This window comes from Miniopterus natalensis, chromosome 11 (assembly GCF_054644295.1).
Source record: "Miniopterus natalensis isolate mMinNat1 chromosome 11, mMinNat1.hap1, whole genome shotgun sequence".
Lineage (NCBI taxonomy): Eukaryota > Metazoa > Chordata > Mammalia > Chiroptera > Miniopteridae > Miniopterus > Miniopterus natalensis.
Window position 1 is genome coordinate 66,866,447 of NC_142091.1, and position 22,820 is coordinate 66,889,266.

General features: G+C 44.5%; 1 protein-coding gene across 21 annotated transcripts in view; it reads right to left on the reverse strand.

The window, feature by feature from the left end:
* Window positions 1–1,052: 1,052 nt before the first annotated feature.
* The window catches only part of PHF21A (PHD finger protein 21A), a 181,640-nt gene continuing 159,872 nt past the window's right edge, over window positions 1,053–22,820 (reverse strand). For all 21 annotated transcript variants that reach the window (XM_016204069.2, XM_087821840.1, XM_016204061.2 and 18 more), the window contains 9 exons: window positions 20,064–20,162; window positions 17,312–17,363; window positions 16,302–16,381; window positions 15,799–15,859; window positions 13,147–13,310; window positions 6,621–6,776; window positions 4,445–4,520; window positions 3,962–4,065; window positions 1,053–2,677 (listed from right to left, as the gene is read on the reverse strand). In XM_016204069.2, coding sequence (XP_016059555.1) covers window positions 2,420–2,677; window positions 3,962–4,065; window positions 4,445–4,520; window positions 6,621–6,776; window positions 13,147–13,310; window positions 15,799–15,859; window positions 16,302–16,381; window positions 17,312–17,363; window positions 20,064–20,162 — 1,050 coding nt within the window. In that variant the 3' untranslated portion in view covers window positions 1,053–2,419. The remainder of the gene's footprint in view (window positions 2,678–3,961; window positions 4,066–4,444; window positions 4,521–6,620; window positions 6,777–13,146; window positions 13,311–15,798; window positions 15,860–16,301; window positions 16,382–17,311; window positions 17,364–20,063; window positions 20,163–22,820) is intronic.

Here is a 22,820-nt window from a genome sequence, read left to right on the forward strand (position 1 = left end):
CCTGTAATCTCCCAGGAAAATGAATGAAAACCGCTGGTAGAGGTGACACATTTCACCTAAGAACTGTCTCTCTGTTGCATTTGCTTTCAGGATCCATCTTTGTCTCTCTGGGTTTTTCTGGGTGAGGGACAAATAATGGGACCTTTTCCGCCCCTCCTAGACTCTGGCCATTAGGAGGCATGGGGTGGGCTTGGGAAGAGATGCTCTGGGAGGGCTTGGGGTGCACAGCCTCTGCCCCCCTCCCGTTGGCGTGGTGCACAGTGGACAAAGAACTCCAGCAGGAGCATGCACCTGACAAAATTTATTTCCCACAAGGCAAGAAGATAGAAGTGGTCCGTGCCTTTCAGAACCCTGGTTTTTAAAGAAGGAGACAAGCCAAGCCAAGCACAGAGATTCTAGCCAAAGGTCACCCAGGAAGCTTGTGGGTGGGCAAAGTGGAGTGAACTCCATCTCCGTGCCTGGAGCCAGCAGGCAGAGAAAGGGGCTGGAAATTCAGACCTCTCTTCGAAGGCAAGGCAGACACCCTGGGGCTCTCTGTCTGTCTCAGAAACACCACATAATCTTAAGAAATCACATTCCTTATTCTTTCTAAGCACCACGGGCTGATGCAGCCAGCCTACCCCCTGCACCCTCCCAGAAGGCCGGGGTGCACAGGCACCAATGAGCTTCACTGGCCATTTCCTTCCAAGTTGTCCCCCAGGCACTCAAAATGCTGGTGGCTGAAAGACCAAGAGCAGCACCAATGGAAGGGATCTTATTTAGGCACCAGCCTTTTGCTCTAGCAAAATCCGTGGGGATAGTGGGTAGGGCCCCGATACCATCCATACTCCGTTTGGGCTTCAAAAACAGGAGCCCCTCTCACTGCACCAGGAAGAGAGGGCAGTCTTTTCTGAGGAGGGGAATGGTAGGAGAGCTCCGCCCCTGCCCGGCAGGCCTGCAGCCATCCCAGGTCAGAAATCATGGAGGCTAGCCCACCAGTCTTGAGACACAAACACAGCAAAATGTCATCATGATCAGCAGGTTCTGTGCTAAAAAATTATAACTACACAGCATTTTCTCCAGTTCTGACACCTTTTTAATAGAAATCACTGTTTTTAGGAAACAAATAGCACTTTTGTAATTTTTTTACAATGTTTCTTACCTTGATCTTAATTTAAGTAACACTAGGAAGACCTCAATATCTTTTATTTTTCTTTTTTAATTTAAAAAAAAGTTGTTGTTTTTTTCCCCAGATACAAAGATTTTGCCCTTGCATAAAAAAACAGTGCCCCGAACGATGACACAAGGACTCACACAGACTCACTGACCTCACTGACACTATGGTTCCTATTCTACCATGCAAGGTCTCGACTACCCTTAATTGGACTGTCAGCCTGAAAAACAGCTTTTCTATTCCTTATTTTAGTTTTTGTTACCAAAAAAGTAAAATAAACAACAAAATAAAACTTTTTTTAAAAGAAAAAAGAACAAAAACAAAAATTAAAAAAAAAGAAAAAAAGAAACGTCTCCATTCAATTCACACACACCTGGGTCGCGTGCTGCTTTGCTCAGAATCTTCTCTTATAAATATAGAAAGGGGATGGAGCTTGTTTTCAAGTAAAATCACTGATCCACCTTTTTTCCTTCCTGGACACACACACCCTTCTTCCCTGTTCTGGGAGAGGGAAGGCCCCGCCACCCACGGGATGCACGCCAATTTGCCAGAGCGGGGAAGGAGCCTGGGGAGTGGGGGGCGCCCGCGGTGGGGCGCGAGTGCGTGGAGAAGAACCCGGGGGCTGTCCTTGGTGTCCATCTCCCTGCACACTGTGGCCCACCACAGACAATAAGAAATACTGCTTATTTGATATACTTCTCCCACCCCGGCTCCCTCCCATCCCCTCCCCACCCCTCCTCTGGGCACTGGGGTTGGTTAAATCTCGATTTCCTTTTTTTGGTTTTATAGTAGTGAAAGTTTAGAAACAGGAAAAGCCCACACACTCTTTGGACTTGTCTTCTCTACCTAATCAAACGGCTCGGCAAATAAGGATCTGAAACCTGCTCTCCTCCCTCCGCCCGTCCCTGCTCCCCACCCAACAAAACAAAACCAAACCCATCGTGGCTGTGGAGGCTGCTGCAGGCACACACTGGTGTATAATAGAGAGAGTAAATATATTATTTCACTTGGCATGGTGCTGGCAAAGAACCTCCAGCTGGCACTATTTCATGTAACATGGTCCAATCTTTGCATGTACACACAGGATGCGAAGGATCAATTGGCAAACTCTGGTGCCGCCTGGCACAAGCATCTTCTCTCTCTCTGGAACCAAAGAACCAAAAGAATTCTGTACTTTCCAGAAGAAATCCGGCTTTGCTTTTCTAGTCTTCAGTGTTTTGCTCTCCTTGCCGCCAGGATCCCGTGGCTTCTCCTAGCAGGGCTCTGTTATTTAGTCTCTTCCCCCTGGTTACAGTTCGCTGTGCAGCTCTGAGAGGAGGGGGAGGGGGCCGGCGTGGAGGTGGCGGCGTTGGCAGGGGGGGTGCAGTCCGGGCCATTGGAGATGGCCCCCACAGTGGCCTCAGAGTCTACGGATTTGGAGAGGTCGATGCCGTGGATGAGGCGGATCAGCTGTTTTACCTTCTCCAGGGAGCTGTGCATCTCCTTCTGCCGGGCCAGGATGGTGTTCTTCATTTCCATGCATTTCTGCAGCAAACGAGAAGGGCGGTGGCACTGAGCCTGCGGCTCTGCTCACAGGCCTGCCAGCCTCTCCAGGTAAAGGATCCTTCCTGGCTAGTGTGCAGCCCCTGGACCTGTTCTGCTCCACACTGGAGTAGATGCCACCACCCAAGAAAGGAGAAGGCCCCAGAGGCAAGAGAAACAGGGCAAGTGAGTGGTTTAAAAGCCAACTTTACTTGATACTGGGACTTAAAACCAAAGGTGAATTGCCACTCTAATACCATGAAACAAAAGTCGTTTTAAAAACAAAATTCCCACAGCTGCGCTGAAGCTGGTTTGGGCAGGTATGTTTCCAATACGCTGATGGGTTCTAACATACTTAGGACCGGACTGAGCTTTTCAGGGTAGAAAACAAGCCAGGGGTATCTGGGTTCAACTGGAGGGCCTACCGAGGGTCACCTGGCCAGCAAGAACTTAGAGGGAAAGGCAAAAGAACCCCTTCTGCTCCATCACGTGAAGCCTGTAGCCCTCAGCCTCTCACTTGTTGGCTTCTGTCTAGGCAGGGAAGAGATGCGAACCCTGCCTGCCACAGGGAGTGTGGTGGGAGGGAAAGCAGGGACAACTCAACTGAGTCCGGGACACCACCGAGTGTCTGTGAGGGCCGGGGCCACCTCACTCCAACAAAGGCACCTACTCAACGGAAAAGAACTTGCTCCTCCCGACAGGGGCCTCTGAATCCCTGTTTCAAATACAACTCTCTTTCCCGCCTGAACACAGCAGGCTGGGCAGTATTTACTTCCATACTTGTCTCTAGAAACCCCTCTTCCTCAGGCTGGTCAGGAAAACCTGGAAGTGCAAACAGCATGGTGTGGAAGAAAGGGTGGAAGGGAAGGGCCACATGGATGGATCTACTAGCTCGGGGGACTAAAAAGACTCATGTGGGGGCCTGGTCTGTATCTGCCCAGTGTCAGGTGAGGCTCCACACTCCTCCCAAACTTGCTCAGGAATGCACGGTGTGGTGGCTACATTGTCGTAGCTATTAATCTATCTCTTTGGCCTGGAGACTGAAAATCCTCACTCTTAGACCCAACCCAAGAGGACATTCCAGAGCTTGGCTAAAGCACCATATACCAACTGGCCATGTGTACCTGAGGGCCAGTTCTAACTGGAGGCAAACTTTACATCTGCCCAAGTTAGTTGTGTTAATAAGCTAAAGGATCTGAATCAGCCCTTGGGAGCCCCATGAACTGTTACGTACATGGAAAGTCCTGTACCTCTGCATTCATCACTGAAGGTGTGAGGTTTACTTACACTTATAGAATTGCTGAGCTGTTTCACCTTCTGTTCTAGTTGTTCTCGTTCCTGTTTTAAATCTGAACTCCATTTAAGTAACTTCTGTTTCTCTTCTTCTTTTGCTGAAAACAAGGAACTGTTTTTAACAATAAATTCTTTGAAAGGGCCACTGTGTTCAGAATGCTTGCCAAAGAAGATCACTTTCCCCAAAGCTCCCGAGTCCCAGGGCCAGTGCACAAAACCTGCCCACCTGCCCCTGCCCCTTTCCGTGTACAGACACGTGAAGGAAACGTCAGCGGCTCCGGCCCAGCTTTGCATGAACGAGATCGACCTCTCACTCTTCCTCCCCAAGAAAGTGTTACAACAACTTCCCCCATCATTCACTAAAAGCTCTTCGTTTTTAACTTTAAATTTCCTTTTGGAAACAAAGCAAATACTTTCTTCCAGTAGTTTTTCTTAAACAAGGGAAGAACACAAAAGGGTACACGAGTGATTACCTACCTGCTTTGTAGGCGATATAGGAATGAACAATTGCTAACGTTCCAGGCCATGGGATTGCTTCTTCCTTCTTTAGCATCTGAAAAGATTTTTAGAATTTTACCTTGAGAAGGAGGTATAAATACAGCCCCCCTGGGTAATGACAAGCAAGAGTGTCTGGAGCTACCGGCAGACAGAAATCCAGGAAGGACGATGGCAGTGCTGCGAAACACTGGTCTATAGTTTCTGGACTATGAAGTTCCAGATATCAGCCTGAGAGAATGAGGCACAAAGCCAAGCTACCCGAGCCCCGACAGAAGGAGCCTGGGCATTCCTCCCTTTGCATACGTGCCGCATGCCCCCGACTACTCCCCACAGCCAGAACTATAAGCTGCAAGCGCGCAATATGGTGCAGCCACTGGCGGTTTCCTCCCTGACCTGACCTGGGCCGCCTGTCTCAGCTTTAGCTTTATGTCCCTCACAGACAGCCTGACCCGGGAAATGAAGTCTCAGCTCTGATACTACAGTGTAACCTAGAGCCTGTGCGGAAAATGGTCAGCGGGTCGCAGAGCAGCACCTGGAAGAGGACGCGGAGCGAACTGCCTCTACTAACTGCATCGGGGAGACACGGGAGGAGCGAGGTTAACGGGGACACCAGAATTCTCTCAAATCAGGATTCCAAAGAACTGAGCAGGATCCTGATCCTGCTGAGCTACTGACCTTATTTATTTATTATTTATACTTTGCCTACTTCCGAAAAAGACTTGAGACCGCTTATAATAAAAACATTAAGATACATGGATAGCTGAGAAAAAGAAATCAGAGACTAAGCAGAGAAGGAGGGAAGGAGCTGGGACAGTTAATCATAGTGTCATGTGCCATACAACGCTTCGGCTACTGACAGACCACATATACTACAGTGTCCCGTAAGATTATAATGAAGCCAAAAACTTCCTATCGCCTGGTGACATCGTAGAAAGCACACTGCTCACGTGTTCGTGGTGGTGTTGGTTTAACAAACCTACTGCGTTGCCAGCCATACAAAAGTGCAGCACATGTACTTACACACAGTCCACAATACTTGACTATAATAACAGATGACTATGTTACTGGTTTATGTATTTGCTATACTATACTTTTTACTTTATTATTTTTTAATCCTTACCCAAGGATATTTTTTCCATTGCTTTTTCAGAGAGAGTGGAAGGAAGGGAGAGAGACAGACTGATGTGAGAGAGACACATCGATCGGTTGCCTCCCGCACACACCCTGACCGGGGCCTCGGGCTGAGCCTGCAACCTAGGTGCGTGCCCTTGGCTGGAATCAAACCTGGGACCCTCCACTCCACAAGCTGACGCTCTAACCACTGAGAAAACTGGCCAGGGCTATACTTTTTATTTTAGAGTGTAGAGTTCTGTTTATTAAAATCAAGAAGTTTGCCGTGAAGCAGTACTGTGCATCTCTTGATTGCATCGTTTCCTCTGGTGCTTGATTTAATCTTGTGCTGTTTTCTACAGTAACATGCCGTAGGGGCCGGCGACCTAGGAGCAGTAGGCTACACGGTCACACGGCCTAGGTGTGTAGCAGGCTCTACCGCCTGGGTTTGTGTAAGTGCACCCTAGGATGTTCTCATGACAAAAATCACCTAATGACACACTTCTCAGAATGTATCCCTGTTGTTAAGCAGTGCATGATTCTGTGTTTGCCTTTCAAGTCCATGAAATATTAAGATACCACTTTACAGTTAGTTCTCTGATCCTGATGACAACATAGGTTAAAAGTGAAACTGTTGTTCTTTGAATGAAACAATTAATTGAGCACTTTCATTTAAGAATTTTACTTTCAAAAAAGAGTTTCAAAATCATATACTGGGTTTGGAACTATTCTTAGAGAATGAGGCAGAAAGTCTTATGGGCTTTTAAAGGGCATGCTAATAAGTCATTTCAAATAAAGGGAAGCAGCTAGGGTCTCTCCACCTGCACAGAGAGTCACTGCCTCATGAATGTGACAGAAAACCTCAGAGGGGAAGGATGCTGTGTGGGTGAGTGCTGTGCCGTGAACAGGGCAGGTGTGGCCTGGAGAACTACCGGGGAAGGAAAGGGACTCTGCCATTTCCCCAGATTAGAGGGGAAAGGAAGTCCTCCTGACCGTGTGTCTTGTTCCTCCTTGGCCCCATCCCCTGTCTGACTCCCCACTGTACCTGGTCCTGACATCTGGGACAGATCCACATGCCCTTGGGAATCGTTTTCAGAGGAGGGTCTAAGCAGTCCAGATGATACACACGGGAACACGTGTCACACATCAGCAACTGACCACTTTTTCTGCACACACTGCAAAAATCCTCATGGATATCACCCTATGAAATTGAGAAGAAAGGTAAGAGAAAGGACAAAAGGTAAAATGTGAATGTTAAATATGCACATTCTGGATATGTATAAATGTTTTAGGACAGTCAGCTGTGCTTCCTCTGACATGTTACCATAGTATTCAAGAAGAGTACTGGTGGCACAGCCCCCTCCTGCCCTGTACAGCTGAGGTCCCCTGGCCAGGGGAAGTACTTTTAGTTTTAAAGCAGACTTCACAGGAAAGCTCTATAGTCATCCAGGTCAAAATTAACTTCACAGGTGACAGCTCAGCATCTATTGTTTTGGTAGAGGCTAACGCATTATCAGAAAGTTTAAAGACACTGAAATCCGTTCATCAAAGTTCTAAAAACAATGATACAAACAATTCTCATTACCTATCATTTCTGGAGATAATTTAGAAGGACAGGGAAGGACAACAGACGAGAAGTGGAATTTTACTAAAACTCCTGCTTGTTCAGGGAGAAAAAATATGGCGAAAGTTCAAATGGGAAAAGATTAAGTCAGGAGCCAATTACACTCATTAAACTGAGCTTTCTGATATGAAGACCTTAAAAGCCAGAGCAACAGCTGACAATGTTCTCTCTTAAAACCAGTATTTGGCATTTGCTGTTCAATGGACCATTCTATTCCTGGAGGCTATACTCCTCCCTGGGAAATACTTCGCCAGGTGAGGGAAGGGCACCTCTGTGTGCTCTGCCTGGCTCCCCGCCCCCATCAGTGAGTTTTAGTGCCCAGGTAGGTCTGCTGGAGCCCCCTGAACAGAAAGCACCATCAGAAAAAAAAAAGAAAAAGTGGATCTACTTAAAATTTGGAGAGGAAAACACTGGGGGGGGGGGGGGGTTGTTAAAGAGGTATTTCCAGCAAGTCAGTCCCTGACCTGTTCTCTGAACAGGATCAGTGCTGCTGACAGACACCAGGGAAGGGAAGGCTGAAGGGATGTGTCGGAGGTAAGTCAGCAAAGGCAGTGTCACAGCTTGGACCAGGCCTCTTTCGCTTCCAATTTGTTGTTTTAGATTTCTAGGCTATTCTGCCCAAAGGCCTAATTCAGGAACTAGGTACAGGACGCAGTGATACAGAGGGCAATGCTCAATGCCGCCTTTCCGTGATATAACCCCTCAACCACCTGAAGGAACCTGCCTGCCCACACCTGCGATTTCTCTCTCTAGGAAAGGAGACTTTCTCTGTCATTCACCAGGGTTTCCAGCAGCTGGAAAAGTTATAAGATAATCAGAGTGTGGAGGGATTTTAACCTTTCTGAGTAAGAAAATGTTACCTGGGCAGTAAAAAAGGTACTCAGTACATGTGCAAAACTACTGCACGAGAATGCAGCCCAACAAACACTTCACCTTCCAGGCCCTGAAAGAGGTAGTTTAGTTCCATCCCTCGACGGACAGTGACTATCTTCTTTCATTCTTGAAATCGGGCTGAGGGGTGCTCTTCTCTAGAGAGCTAGTCTTTCCTGGACCTTGCCTCACGTTGTAAGTCTGCGTCTTTATGAAGTGCATAAAATTTTAGGGGTTCAGAGAGATTTACATGAACCACAGACAGAATTAGGCGTGAAGGACGGGAGACAAGCTGGACGCTTCACTGCGAGGAATGTGCTGGGTGGGGCTCCGCTCACTTTCCTTCGCTCCTGAGTAAGGGGCGCGTGAAGTGGAAGGTGGAGAGCACGTAAAATTAGTTATTTGTTTCTTTCAAGCTGCCACGGGAAAAATCTCCTCTCTACACAGCCCGTAGCAGCAGCTCCTGATCTCTTTTGGTGTCAGGACCCCATTAGACTCTCAGAATTACTAAGGGCCTCAAAGAGCTTCTGTTTATGGGAGTTAATATAATGATGGTTACTGTATTAGAAGTTTTAAAATTTTTTAGTTTTGAAATAATTATAGAATCACAGGAAGTTATAAAAATAGTATATTGAAAAAATTTAAAACCCCAGAACACACAGGTGCACTACCCATTAGCCATTAGAGTGATGATATCATCACGTCATGTAATATCTAGAAAACTCCACTGTTCACTCTTGAGGGAATGAGAATGAAACTGGAAAAGAATGTTTTAATAAAAATAGTTTTGATTTTATGGACCCTACGAAAGAGTCTCAGGGACTCCCAAAGGCCATACTTGAGAACTACTGGCCACAGAAATAAATATGAAATCATAAGACATGTATCTCATCCACAGAGAATTGGTTCTTTGCTTAAACAGAACAGAGGAAGCCCCACGAGGTGCTGCCCCAAGTCAAAAAGCTTAGGCCCTGGCGACTGACCAAATTATTACCATAAACCAAACATAAGCTGAAAGACGGCTGACCCATGATTCTTTGCTAGGAGCTGAGGACAGACGATTTTTAGAAACACCCTGGTTGTATCAACTGCGACTTCATCATTTGCTAAAAAAATTGTATAACTATGTCAACTCATCTTTCCTTCTCATAAAAATGATGTTAGTGGTAACAAGGTACATCCTGAGATTAGTGCCTGGCGGTGTCTTGTATCACTAAGTTCCTTCTAGATGGTACTGATCTCCAGGAAATACCTGCCTCTCAACTGTTATTGTTTAATTAATGTTGTTGGGGCTCATGACACCCAGGAGCTAATATACAGCCCTGTGTGTCGATTTTAATAACTGCCACTGAGATACTGTAAAAGTAGAAGTCAATTATCTTAAAAAACAACCACAACCCACTGCACTAGGTTTAACCTAGGAAGTTATCAACACATTTAGTGGTTTTAGAAAAGCTTCCTTTTACCTTTCAATTTCTAAAAAGAACAGTGTTTGTATTTTAAAACAAAACCTGGCAGAAGCTTTTAGTCTGTGATTAGATCTGTATGGATCCTTTCAAGTAAACCATTTTATAAAGCCCCTCAGCCCAAAATCACAAAAATAAAAACAACACTGTTTCAGAGAGACTCACATGCAGAACCACAAAATCACCTTTTCCCAGCACTGTGCACCACCCTGGGGGACAGCCCTACCAAGAAGCTCCGAGCTGTCTATCCCGTGGCAATGCTTTAACTGAGAAAACATTGGGACAATCTTTGGTACCACCAAACTAGGTCCTAACAGGGACTCCTGGTACTAGTTAACAGGAGAAAACTTGAATCAATGACTTATGCCAAAAGTCAGGAAAGCTGGACCACCAACTACGCTGAAGAAAGGAAACCTGTCAGAAAACAGCTCTTCTATGACCCTGGTCTCCAAAGACGACACTTCCTTTGTTATTTCTGAAACTTTTAATTCAGAATGTGCAGATGGTATTCTTTTGCTCTTTGGAGAGGGACAGACCTTAGAATACTAAGAGCCTGCAAATTCAAGGGATATTTTACCTGAAGCTGATCCTAAAGACAAGCTCTGTAATTCACAAGAGAAATGGGACATGCCAAACCTCTCCCCTGGTCATCTACAGTAAATGGCAGCTTCAGCCTTCTAGCTGTTTAGGCCAAAAACTTTGGATTCACCTTTGACTGTTCTTTTTCTCATATCCCATTATCTAATCCTGCTGGCTTTTCAAAATAGATGTGGATCGATCACTTTTCTCCACTTCTCCTTCTGTCCTATTAGGCCAAGCTAGCACTGGCTCTTGCTGGGATGATGCAACAGCCTCCTTGCTGGTCTCCCTGCTCCCATCCTACCCTCCCAGTCTCTTCTCCATACTTCACACACAGCAATCCTTTTAAAATCCAACTTGATTTTGCAAACACCTTAAAATAATAAATGCAGGCAAGAACCAGCAAAAGATGCTAAATCCACCGGGCAACAGTTTGCTGGAGAACTGGATATTTACACAGACTCAAAGCTGTCTCCACCAGAGGAAATAGGCGCCTTTACAAGTGGAGACATCTGATGTGATCTATTTTAGAAGATGAAAGTCAGCATCACCAACAACAGGACAGACTGACAACACCTGCCTCCTGCTGTGATGCACTAAGGGCTCACCACTTTTTTAGTGTCCCTACAAAAATGCATACTCGCATCTGTTCTTGAGGAAACAATCCGATCATCCAAATGGAGGGGCACTCTACATAGCAGCTGGCTTTTTTTAAGAATATCAATGTCATACAAGACAAAGGCTGAGAAACTGCTCCAGAGTAAGGAGACTAAGAGACAATAAATGTCAAGAGTGATCTTGAATTGGATCCTGGAGCAGAAAAAAAAAGTGCTGCTAAGGCAATATTGAGACAAATGGAGAAAGCTGAATATGAACTGTGTATTGCATAATAACATTTTATCAATATTCAATTTCCTCAATTTGATACCTGTATTGTGACTATATCAGAGAATATCTTTATTCTTAGGAGATATAAACTGAAGAATTTGGGGTGAAGATTCATGATGTCTGCAATTTCTTCTTAACTAGTTCAGCAAAAAAAATCTGTGGCCCTAGTTGGGTGGCTCAGTTGGTTGGAGTCTCATCGCACACACCAAAAGGTTGTGGGTTCGATTTCCAGTCAGGGTGCATATGGGAGGCAACCAATTGATGTTTTTCTCTCACATATTTCTCTCTCTCTCTCTCTCTCTCTCTCTCTCTCCCCCTCTCTAAAAAAACATATCCTTGGGTGAGAATTAAAAAAAAAAGTGTGTATATATATGTATATGTGTGTGTGTGTATATATATGTATATGTGTATGTATATGTGTGTATGTTTGTATATGTGTGTGTGTATATATGTATATGCGTGTATGTGTTTGTATATATATGTATGTGTGTGTATGTGTTTGTATATGTGTGTATATGTGTATATATATGTATGTGTATGTGTTTGTATATGTGTATATATATGTATATGTGTGTATGTGTGTATGTTTGTATATGTGTGTATATGTGTGTATATATATGTATGTGTGTGTATATGTGTGTGTATATATGTATATGTGTGTATATGTATATGTGTGTATTGTATATGTGTATATATGTATATGTGTGTGTTTGTATATGTGTGTATATGTGTGTGTATATATGTATATGTGTGTATGTGTGTGTATATATGTGTGTGTATGTGTTTGTATATATGTGTGTGTATATGTATATGTGTGTGTGTATATATGTATATGTGTGTGTTTGTATATGTGTGTATATATGTATATGTGTGTATGTGTTTGTATATGTGTGTGTATATGTGTGTGTGTATATATATATGTATGTGTGTGTGTGTATATATGTGTTTGTATATGTGTGTGTGTATATATGTATATGTGTGTGTGTGTATATGTGTGTGTATATGTGTATGCGAGCACACATGTAGGAGGGAGAAGCATATGTGGCAAAATGAAAATAACTGGTCAATCTAGGTGAAGGGCAGACATTTGTTCCTTGTATTGTTACTGCAACTTTTCTATAGGTTTAAAAATTTTCAAAATAAAGTTAAAAAATTATATCACACTTCTACTCAAAACCCTCTATGTGTCCTATTTCATTCAGAGTAAAAGCCACCAGGCTCTCCACAGCCGACGCTGCCACCTCTGGGGTCTCGTCTCCCACCACTCACCTGCTCCAGCCCCACTTGACCTTTTTCTTCCACGAGTGTATGCTTCTACCTCAGGGCTTTTGCGTTGCTGCTCCCTCTTCACGGGGTGCTCTTCCCCCCATGAACTCCCCTTCCCATCAGAGAGGCTTTCTCTCAGCAATCTTCATAAAAGAGCACCCTCCTGCCACAACTCTTTACGCCCCTTACCCGTCTCACTTTGTTCACAGCACTTCTCACTCCCTGACCTGTTACGTGTTCACCTGCTTGTCACCTGCCCCTCACCATGCAACATGAGCTCCTTCAGGGCAAGGAGCTGGTTTAGTTCCCTGTTCTGTCCTCAGCCTCAAGGACAGTGCTTGCTCCACAGGGTAGTGCTCAATATGTATTTGTTGTGTGAATTCACTGCTTTTTAAATGCTTATTTAAAAACTCAGGGCACTAGGTGACACTCCTGTAGTTTCTGGGTGAAGGACTATTGAGTATTTGGCACTTTTTCTAGAACCTGTTTCTAACCGACTGCTGAATATGGCTGCTTGAGAGAAAAGTTTTCCACTTCCTGAATTCTACTTGAAGCAGCTAACAACTGCTAGGGGAACATACACCTTGTCCATTTTCCCCACCTCCAAAACACTGATGACAGAAACCTGCATGCTTTTCAGTGACACGAGCTGACTTCCCACCCCGTCCCCCTTCCTGAGAACTCATTCACAGCACATCAAATCCAGATTCGGAAACAAGGGGCCCCAGCAGAAAGCTGCCTTTCCAGCATAGTGTCCTGCAGGGATCACTGTGTTCCAGGGCTAGTCGGGGAGATGCAGCTGGTAAGAGACAACACAGGACAATGTTTCCCCGACTGAAGGTCTCAGAGAGACAGTGAGCTTTTCCCATGTTACTTACGTCTGTGGAGGTGGGGCTGGGCAGGGACACAGGCTGAACAGGTGCAGGGAAAGTGAATGTGGTCTCTGTCTTTTCATTTTCAGGGGAGTCAGGATGACTGGATGGGGGGGATGTTGGGGTAAGGGCTCCAAACCCCAGCACTGCATTGTATTTTGGAGGACGACCTATATACCAAGAGAGGGAACAAAAGGGGAAAAGGGGGGAGGGAAAGAAAGGGGGAAAATGATCTTACATACCTTTGGCCAGTGTTCCTCATTGGCTAGCATGGAAAAGGAAGCGAGGTAGCAGACAGGAGGTTAATACAACAGTCCCAGAGACAGGGAGAGAAGCAAAGACTTAAATGTCATTAGAAACAACTGCCTGAGTCTCGCAAGAAGGGAGGAGAAGAGAGAACTTGGAGAAGACAGGAGGCGCTGGGTCGTGTTAAAGGGCCTTGCTTGGCAGTAACAGTGCCATTCCTGGACTATGACAATCAGGTTTCCCAGGCGAGAACCAAAGCTCGCTGGCAGCCACGGCCAGGAATAAGAATTTGCTTTATTTCCCCATATCTTTTGCATGTTCTCTAATGTTTCTCTGCAACCATTACTCTTACAATAATATTAATGATTCTCAGTTCCCACAAGTGGATTTATTTGGGATTTCTGCTTTTCCTGTTGTCTCCTGCCTATATTTTGGTCATTTCACTGCCTATAGGGTGGGGAAAGGTGAAGTAAGGAGACTAAATTCAAGTCAACCATTCTTACCTCTTGCTGGTAGAGCTACTGAGAGATATGTTCCAGGAGTAGCTGGAACCTAAGAGCTAAAACGATGTCCTGAGCTTAAATGTGAATTTAAGGAGGTCTGGGCTCAGGGGTCCTCCCCAGTTGATGGAGGATTGTCTCCCTGCTTTCTATCACATCCTGGTGAACCATGTGTCTGAGAAATGGGGCTGGTCCAAAGTCTCAGGAAGGCAGTGATCAGCAACACAGCCAACTGAGGGATCTGATGTGAGCAAGGGTATTCTGAACCAAACCTCATGGCTACAGAGGATCTATAAATGAACCCGAATGGGTGTGGAAAGTCCAGGCTAACCACTCCTGCCTGATATGTCTAAGTCAGGGTCCTTGTCTTCTTAGGCCAGGGTCATAGCTTCTAAGCTGTGAGTGAACAGTGTATGCCTAGAACACCACAGGGAAATAAAGAGCCAGAGAGGCACACAACTGCCTACGAACACTGGCAATGGTATGCAGAATCATGACCTTGCCAAGAGTTATAATTTATATCAAAATTATGCGCAGGAGTCCTGATACTGTCAGACATAACACAAACATTACCTGTCTGTGTTAAACTGGGAATGTCTGCAGTACAAAGACAGATCGTACTGGTGTGTCTTTCTGGGGAATTTAGTGCTGCAAGGAGGGGAAGTGGAAGATGAATGCTCTTTGTTTACCCACGGAAGGCATATCCTAGGCATTGTGAGTGCAGGCTTTCATCCTCTGACCTTGGCAAGAGGTGCCAAGGTCTTTCTGGCTCATTTAACCCCTGTCCTTTTAGCAGATACAGCCCACCAGCAGGCCAATTAACTGTAGCTTTTGGCTGGGGGTTCCTTTCTGAGAACTGTGTCAGAGGTTACTAAAAATTGCCGAAAACAAAACAACAAAAAATAACCCATGACACTGATTATTGTGGCCCAGGAACTGATATGAAGCAATGGCTTCGGATTTCTCATCTAAATATTTCTGACCACTTGAAGGACGGGGCTGAGGCAGCATGAAGCTGGGTCACTCAGGGTGGGTACGCTACCTCTTAGGGGGCAGAGGTGGTAGTGGTGCAGTTGCAGCCCTCCCTACGGCAGACAAGGGGCAGGGTGACCTCCTACGCTTCCTGTAGCTCTGAGATTGTGTGTGCATACGCAAAAATTAGTATGCTACTCCACTCACTCGGCAACCTTTCTAGCCTGGAACTGTAATTCAGGGACACATTATCATGTGGAGAAAGGGACCTTGGGATGTATTACTGACATCAAAGAACGATTTCAGAACCTTGTTTATGAGCTCAAACTCTGAGCTATTAAGACCTATTTAGACCTGCACAGTGAGAGCTGCTGCTGCAGTGTCTCTGCCCTGCGAGGGAGGGGGAATGCCTTCCCTGGGGAGGTCTAAAATATGGGGATGAAGCTCTTTAGGAATTTCTGCTTTCGGAGGCCTGTTTTGACAGTGACCTTTCTTCTCATGGATTCTAAGTTTTCGGTGTGGCTACTCTCTCCTTCCTGGCAAGTCTGCAGCTCATGGAGACTTACAAGTGCTGCTCTAGTCTCACTGGCAGCAGGATGACTTAGGCACCACTAAGAGCACCTTGGCAACAGCGACACTCTGTTCCGCTCAGTGATGCTAACAGGCCTCCTTTTACACACTGTTCTGTTCACTGTGCTGTACTCAGGGACGGCCTGGTGGGCTGGGGGCAGAAATGCTGCATGAAGTCATTCCCGAGTCAGCTTTGCTGGAATCCCAGGAAAGGCAGCTTTCCACTCAGTATACAGAACTCTAATAGGAAATCGCACTCTCTTTTCCCCCATTCTCAGAGAACAACAACAAAACTATTTTCAAGGGGAGAGGGAAGAAACACAACACAGAAAGTGAAGGCAACAGCAAGGAGGGAGAGAAAGGTGCTCACCTCTCTTCCGGGTCCCGGGGTGCATGGTGCTGTTCAGGTACGTGACCGCGCTCTTCTTACGCTGGGAGGAGCGGAGGAGGAAATGTCACTGGTTGGATACATGGTTACCCCTAATACTGGCAAAGCTAAAGACCAAGCACAGCACGCCTGTCAGCATGCCAACCAGCTAGTGCCGGTCACCCCCAGGTCTCAGTGCTAACATGTTTTATTATATATATTCCAGGGAGATCTGCCTCTGCTTCAGATGACAGTTGTGCTGAAGCCTGGATGAGTTAAATTTTTAAGGAAGGTTTGTATCTGTTCAAACTTAGAAAAAAACTAAGGGGAAAGCAATGAATAATAAAAATGAAATAATGGGATCAGCCAGAGAAAAATCCATCATTTCACAAAGCAGGGCAAGTACAATCTGGGTACTGCTCTTAAGCAGGTTTTCAAGAGGGAGGCGCTGAACAGGCCATCGCGAAAGGAGCGGCGAGGGAAGGGCCGGGCGCGGCCAGCAATACCTCTGGCTCAAAGACCGCTCCGCTGTACACCGGGTTTGCTGTGGTTCTTCTTTTTCGCTCTTGCCTCTTGCTTTGGATTTCTTGAAAGCAAAAGGTTTCAATTAGAAGAGAGGTATAGGGAACCTCAAAAACTTAACTTCATCATTTTAACTATTGGTTTTCCCATGACGAATCAGAAGTGGGGGCCAGTCTCTTTGTTTCACTGCAGCCTCAGCAGAGGCAAGCACGCTGCTGGGAGCAAATACGCAGGACCATCTACTCTCACCTCTCAGAAAGCAAGACCAAGCTGTCCCAGTGTGGCTCTCTGTGACTGAGTGCTTAATGGCAGACAACACTTGTGAACAAGCTGTCCTGATTTCTTTTTAGATCACTGCAATATACTGTGAATGAACTTTATCCACAGACCTAGACTGAGTAATCACAGTTCACCATTCTCCAATTATATAACCAAGACAGGTATAGCTTCGTAACTGTTCTTAAGAGTCTGATAACTGCCGGCTGGTGTGGCTCAGTGGTTGAGCACTGATTCATTAACCAGGTCACTGGTTCGATTCCCGGTGAGGGCACATTCTCGGGTTGCAGGCTCAATCCCCAGTAGGGGACGTGCAGGAGGCAGCCGGTTGATGTTTCTATCTCTCTATTCTTCTCCCTCCCTCTCTCTCTAAAATCAATAAAAAACATATTTTTTTTAAAAAAGCTTCTGATAACCAAGAGTGATTGAAACATACAAAGTCAGAGGGACATTTGCTACTCCATGCTGTCAGGGGAAAAAAGTTCCCCTCCAGGCAACTGGGTGGTCTGCCCAGGACAGCAGTGTGACTACATTGGTACATGACAGGGAGGGGAGGGGCTGAACATTAGTAATTTTTACTCTAAAGGAAACAAGGTCCACACTGAATGATACTCTACTTGAGTTTCATTCTTCTATTCTAGTAATACACCCAAACACCATTTTGAAGAACTGAGCTCTGGGCCAGAAACAAGGCAACATCATGAATATCTTCGCTTACCTTCTAGATGGTCATGTGTTACCAACCCTAGAGACACCATGAAGGCAAGTTTCTGTGCCAGAGAAACAAAAGATAAATATGCTTCAGTCTGGGTTCTCACAAAGTCAATCACATGCTCCTAGTTAAGACTCCTAGAGAAAGCCAGCCCAGCAGGCCGGTGGCCTGAAGGAGACCAGGTTCAGGTGAAAAAGAGCAGGGCGTCCTCCACTCAACAGCCACCGACCCACGCCACTGCTTTCTTGTCTCTCAGGGACCAAAAGAGAAGGGCAAGGGCTAAATCTTCTACTTCCTCAGTGACAGAAGTCAGCATCTTGAGTGACCCAAGTTTTTTGTTTTTTTTTAATCCCTAGAGCCCTGGCCAGTGTAGCTCAGTTGGCTGGGCATCACCCATGCACTGAGAGGCTCGATTCCCAGTCAGGCACACGGCCGGGTTTCGGACTCAGTCCCCAGTAGGGGGTGTGCAGAAAGCAGCTGACGATGTTTCATGCTCACATAGATGTTTCTCTTTCTCGCCCCGTTACTCTCTAAAAAAATCAATAAAAAAATTTTTTTTTTAATTTTCTGAGAGAGAAGAGGATTTCATATTCGAAAAACATGCAGAGTCTCCCATACAACAAGTTCAAAATTCTGAGTAGTTCACTTGTCATGGCTAGATCTTCACTTATCATGACAAGTCAGGGTTTCTGACATTTTTGCTACCACTGACTGGACAATGCTAACTCAAAGCTAAATGATTTTTAGGAATGATAGCAGGTGTTCTGCTTAATACTATGATTTTCCATTCAAACATGAGCCTAAAAACTGGAGCGACTTTTCTTTGACTACACTGATTAGGGTACTGCACCCCACAGCTTCAAGTTGGAGAGAGCAACAGATTGATGCCTGTTTTGGTCTTTGGCTGCATGTGGTCTGGAAAGTATGTCTTCATTTTCCGCTATATGGGCCACATAATGCAGCATCAATTTCTTCTGTCGATGGATAAAGAACAGCATCAATTGCTAGGAGACATACTCCCGTAGAATTATTTATACCACAGTTCGGGCTTAAAAAATCCTGACATTTCATCCTCAAAATGATATTTTGGCCTGATGTGACAGGATCGTGCTACTCAAGATAGCGTTTTATGAAGATACAGCCCTTGAGAGTAAGCCACTGGAGAACACAGAAATGTCCTTTACTGATATCTCAGAATCCTGGAGAAATGTTTTCATTTTATTTCTTATTCCAAACTTAGGTAGGCACCTCTCCCCCTGACACCCAGAGCTCTTTGGCAAGGAAAAGCAGCCTTGGACTTGCTGCCCATTTTCCGCACTGCACACTGAAATAGCAGGCATTTTATGGTTGCCAAATAACTACATTCCTAATTTTCACTATTCCTTCAAAACGTAATGAAGGTTAGGAGGCTGTCTAGCAACTGCTCTCTGTTAAAGCAGTGTGAAGACTGACATTCAGATGCACTTTTTTTTAATCAGGTGACAGCACCCTTCTTAGCCACTTACATCTAACGCATCTCTGCCAGTCTAGACCAAGAGCTCACAAGAGAATTATTAAATGAAAAAAGTCCTCTCCTGTGCAACAGATTTTCAGTGATAAACAAAACAAAAAGTTGTCAAAAACTTTTGTCTCATCTCTGTATCACACATGTGCCAAGAACCAATTTATTCTCTTTATGGCAGTGACTCTGTCCAACTAAAAGGTAAGGTATCTGCTGCTACACATGCTTGGTGCCTGCTTGCCTGCACTGTGCCACTGGCATAAGGTACCCTTCAATTTCTCTTCATAAGGAAATTCTGCTAATAGCTGGCTCTATTTTTTCCCCTCCAAGCATTATACTTAACATTAATTTTATGGATGATTTTACAAGTTTCTCAGCAATTTGGTTCAAGTTTTGGTCGCTCCTTTAAGATACATTAAAAATTAACTCATTCTGGATCAGGAAGAATTATAATTTGTACTTGTTTTAGGAAAACCTTCACTGGCTTAATAAATCACTGTTTGTTTTTTAATGACATGTAGCTTTGATAGCTTCATGCCACTATCTGACAGGGTTTCATCACAAAGAATGCACTGAGGACAGAAGGGAATGTATTACCGGTCTAATAAAATCCAACTATCAGATATTCATCATTGCATTACCTGCCCGATTTTTCTGTTATAGCTGCTTGTGTAAAATCATCCAACTTAAAAATTCTCTTGTCTAAGGACATATGAATTCACGCCACATTTGTACCAGAGTCTTGTTTGCTATTTAAGTTTAGAATTCTATCCTAAATTGTGGTAAAGGTGTTAACAATCTTCATCCCTGCTTTTATTCAATGAACTACTTTTCAGCTACTGGTTCACCTGGGATTTGGGAATCAGTGCAATACAATAGCAATAGCAAAAAGCACATGTAGCAACTGTAATAAATAACACTGACCTTCGCTGAGTGAACTGAACATCTTATAAATGTTGGCTGAGACAGACAAAGCATAATGATCATTAGGAGTGCAACGGGCTATCTGGGAAGATGATCACTAATCTTACATTTCAAATTTGGGACATGTATAAAATGCCCTATGCCAGCTCATGGGACACTCAAGGCCACACTTTATATGCCCTTGGCCAACCTGACTGGGCAATAATATTATGGAACAGTGAGAAAGCAAAAGAAAAGCCAAATAGAGTGATTCAGGAACAAGTGTCCCTCCTGGTGTGTGAGAAAATGCCACACCTCCTAGACAGAGCTACATCCTTGGAGCACTGGACCTACCTGAGGGTTCTCCTCCCGTTTTGGTTTGGGTGCAGCAGGGGGAGTGATGGTGCGGCTCTCTGTTTGTTTCTCATCTGCTTCTGTGTGAGATTTAATTGTCTACAAGAGGAAAATTAAATAAAAATTCAGAATTCACTTTTCATTAAAAGAATGAAAACAAACATAGTTTGGCTATAGTCTACAAGAAAAAGAAAACATAATCAAACTGGAGACATAGTAATAAAGGAGGCAATATGGACTTCATTTTGGAAGAAAAGAAATGTAAAATGTTAGGCCCCAGATGAAATGGTTAAATTGTATAGCTAGAGAAAATATGAGTCTATAAATACAATAGTTTAAATTATACAAAAAGAAAAATCCATGGTTTAATTCCTATGTATAAAGATAAAGCATACGCTGCTCTGATTTTAATGTATTTTAGAAAGTAGGAGCAGTTATCCAAAAGCAAGCCCACTCTAGTTACATATGGGTCAAGCTCCAGTCCACAGCGTGCTTAAGATCTGAACAATATAAAAACAATATCTTACATACACACTCTTCTATTTCAGAACATTTCTAATCATAATCGAAGAGAAGTTGCAGAACTACCCTCACTTGGGATATTTAAAACCTGCCTGCATCATCCTTTAGAGAGATGCAATTGCCAAGGAAAGGTCATCTCGCAAGAGGCTGACATCCTGATTACCTGCAACCTCGTCTTCCAGATGCATCCATTCAAACAAAAGAAGCACCAGCAGCATAATCATCTTCAAACACAAATGGCAGCTAGCAAATTGGTAGAGGGGCTTGCCTTACTATTCTTACCATGACCCAATAGATGGTTCATTTTACAAAGCCCTCTATAGATACTGAAATGATGCTGGAACGGTGGATATAAAACTAAACACAAACCTAAATTACTTTTTCAAAATTAAAAAAGCAGATGCCAATGATCTTTTTGTATGGCAACAAGTAATTAAACAAGTGATAATGAAACTGATTACTGATGAAAAGGAGGCAAGCAAAAGAATTTGGTCCTACAGGCAGGACATCAAAAGTCATAATGCTGTAAAATATTTTACTAGATCTGGAATAACTAACACAATCACCAAGATCTTTCACATTCTTTCCTAGCTGCTTCCATATCTTCCTTCTCATATTACTTTAAGCATCTGTTCTGTGGTACAGATGCTGCCCCCCTTTTTAATCAGCGTCTTGTCATATTTCCTCCTCTGCACTATGAGCTTTGTGAGAGCAGGGACTGTTCTACACACTTTGCAGCCCTTTGTGCCCGGTTCGGCGCCTCACAGAGCAGGTATATTTTAAAGAGAAGCTGATCTTCTGAGTGGGGAATATGTCCACTGGGAGAATCACTCGTGTCCCCTCTCTCTCACATCACACACATTTCTGAACCAAAAAGCACACACTTACTCCATAAAACAAACCACCAAACACACCTACAGGGGACCACATGGGAAAGTGGTTTATAATGAAGGTCTTGGGTGTCCAGAAAGCTTATTTCCATCACGCTCTTAATGCCGAGGGACAGGAGTCAGAAGGCCAACTGGAAGGGTTTGCAGCTCCACTCCAAGACTGTGAATTCCAAGTCACTTATCCCCTCTCTACGGCTGCGTAAAGCATGGAGCGAGTGGCAATGCCTCCAGGGAAGGACATACCAATTCCCCTCCACTAAGGATTTATCCAGGGTCCAAATTTTCTCTCTCATGCAGAAGAGTACAACTATCTCAGCGTTGGATAAAACACACCAAAAGCATACAAAAAATAAAACAAACACTGGGGAGGTATTTTCCTCTCACAGACTCTCATTCTGGGGGAGGCCAGCTGCTGTGCTGTGAACAGCACTATGGGGAAGACCTGACCCTCCTGCCAGCTGCCATGTGACTGAGTTTGGAAGTAGATTCTCCAGCCCCAGTTGAGCCTGTGAGATGACTGCAGCCCTGACCAATTAGTTTGAATGCAAACTTCTGAGGGACCTTGAGCCAGAACCACCCAGCTTATATGCAACCTGATTCCTGACCCCCAGGAAATGTGTGACAGAAAGAATATATGTTGTTTTAAGCTGTTTAGGGTGGGGGAGCCACGCCACAGAAACGGCAGAACAGGGAGCTCTAAGAATCAGTCCTACTGAAGCAACCATTAAGCTGGCAAAAACAGAATCAACTTTCTAGAACCCTGGAATCTAATAAAAAACTTACTGCAACTAGTGGGACACTTAAGAGGCTGCTAAATTTCACTAAGAAAGCATTTGTCCTTACCTACCTATAAAACCCCATTCCCTAGCTGGGCAACCTGGGGATGGCAACCTGTGGGGATGGCAACCTGTGTCCCTGGTATGACCTGCTGGTGCCAGGGGAGCAACATGGACCTTGTTCTCAAAAATCCGTGGTTACGTATTTTGACCTGTTGGGTGATTCCCCCAGGACTGGTTCAGAGCTGACCCTTGCCCACCGTAGGCTGGACTGACTTTCCAGATGACATCTGATGAAAACATCTAAAAATGTACACAGTAAGTCCTCACTTAATGTCACAAATAGGTTTTTGAAAACTGGGACTTGAACCAACTTTACTGTAGACTAATTGATATAAACAAGTTCCTGTGATTATTATATCAACTAGCCTATGGTAAAGTTGGTTTCATTACATGTCATTTTGCTTAAAATTGTTTACTTCAACATTGTTAATTTTATGTGATGTGCATTTCACCTCAATTTAAAAAATTAAGTTGGGAAACAAAATTTAAGAATGGATGAAGCTAAA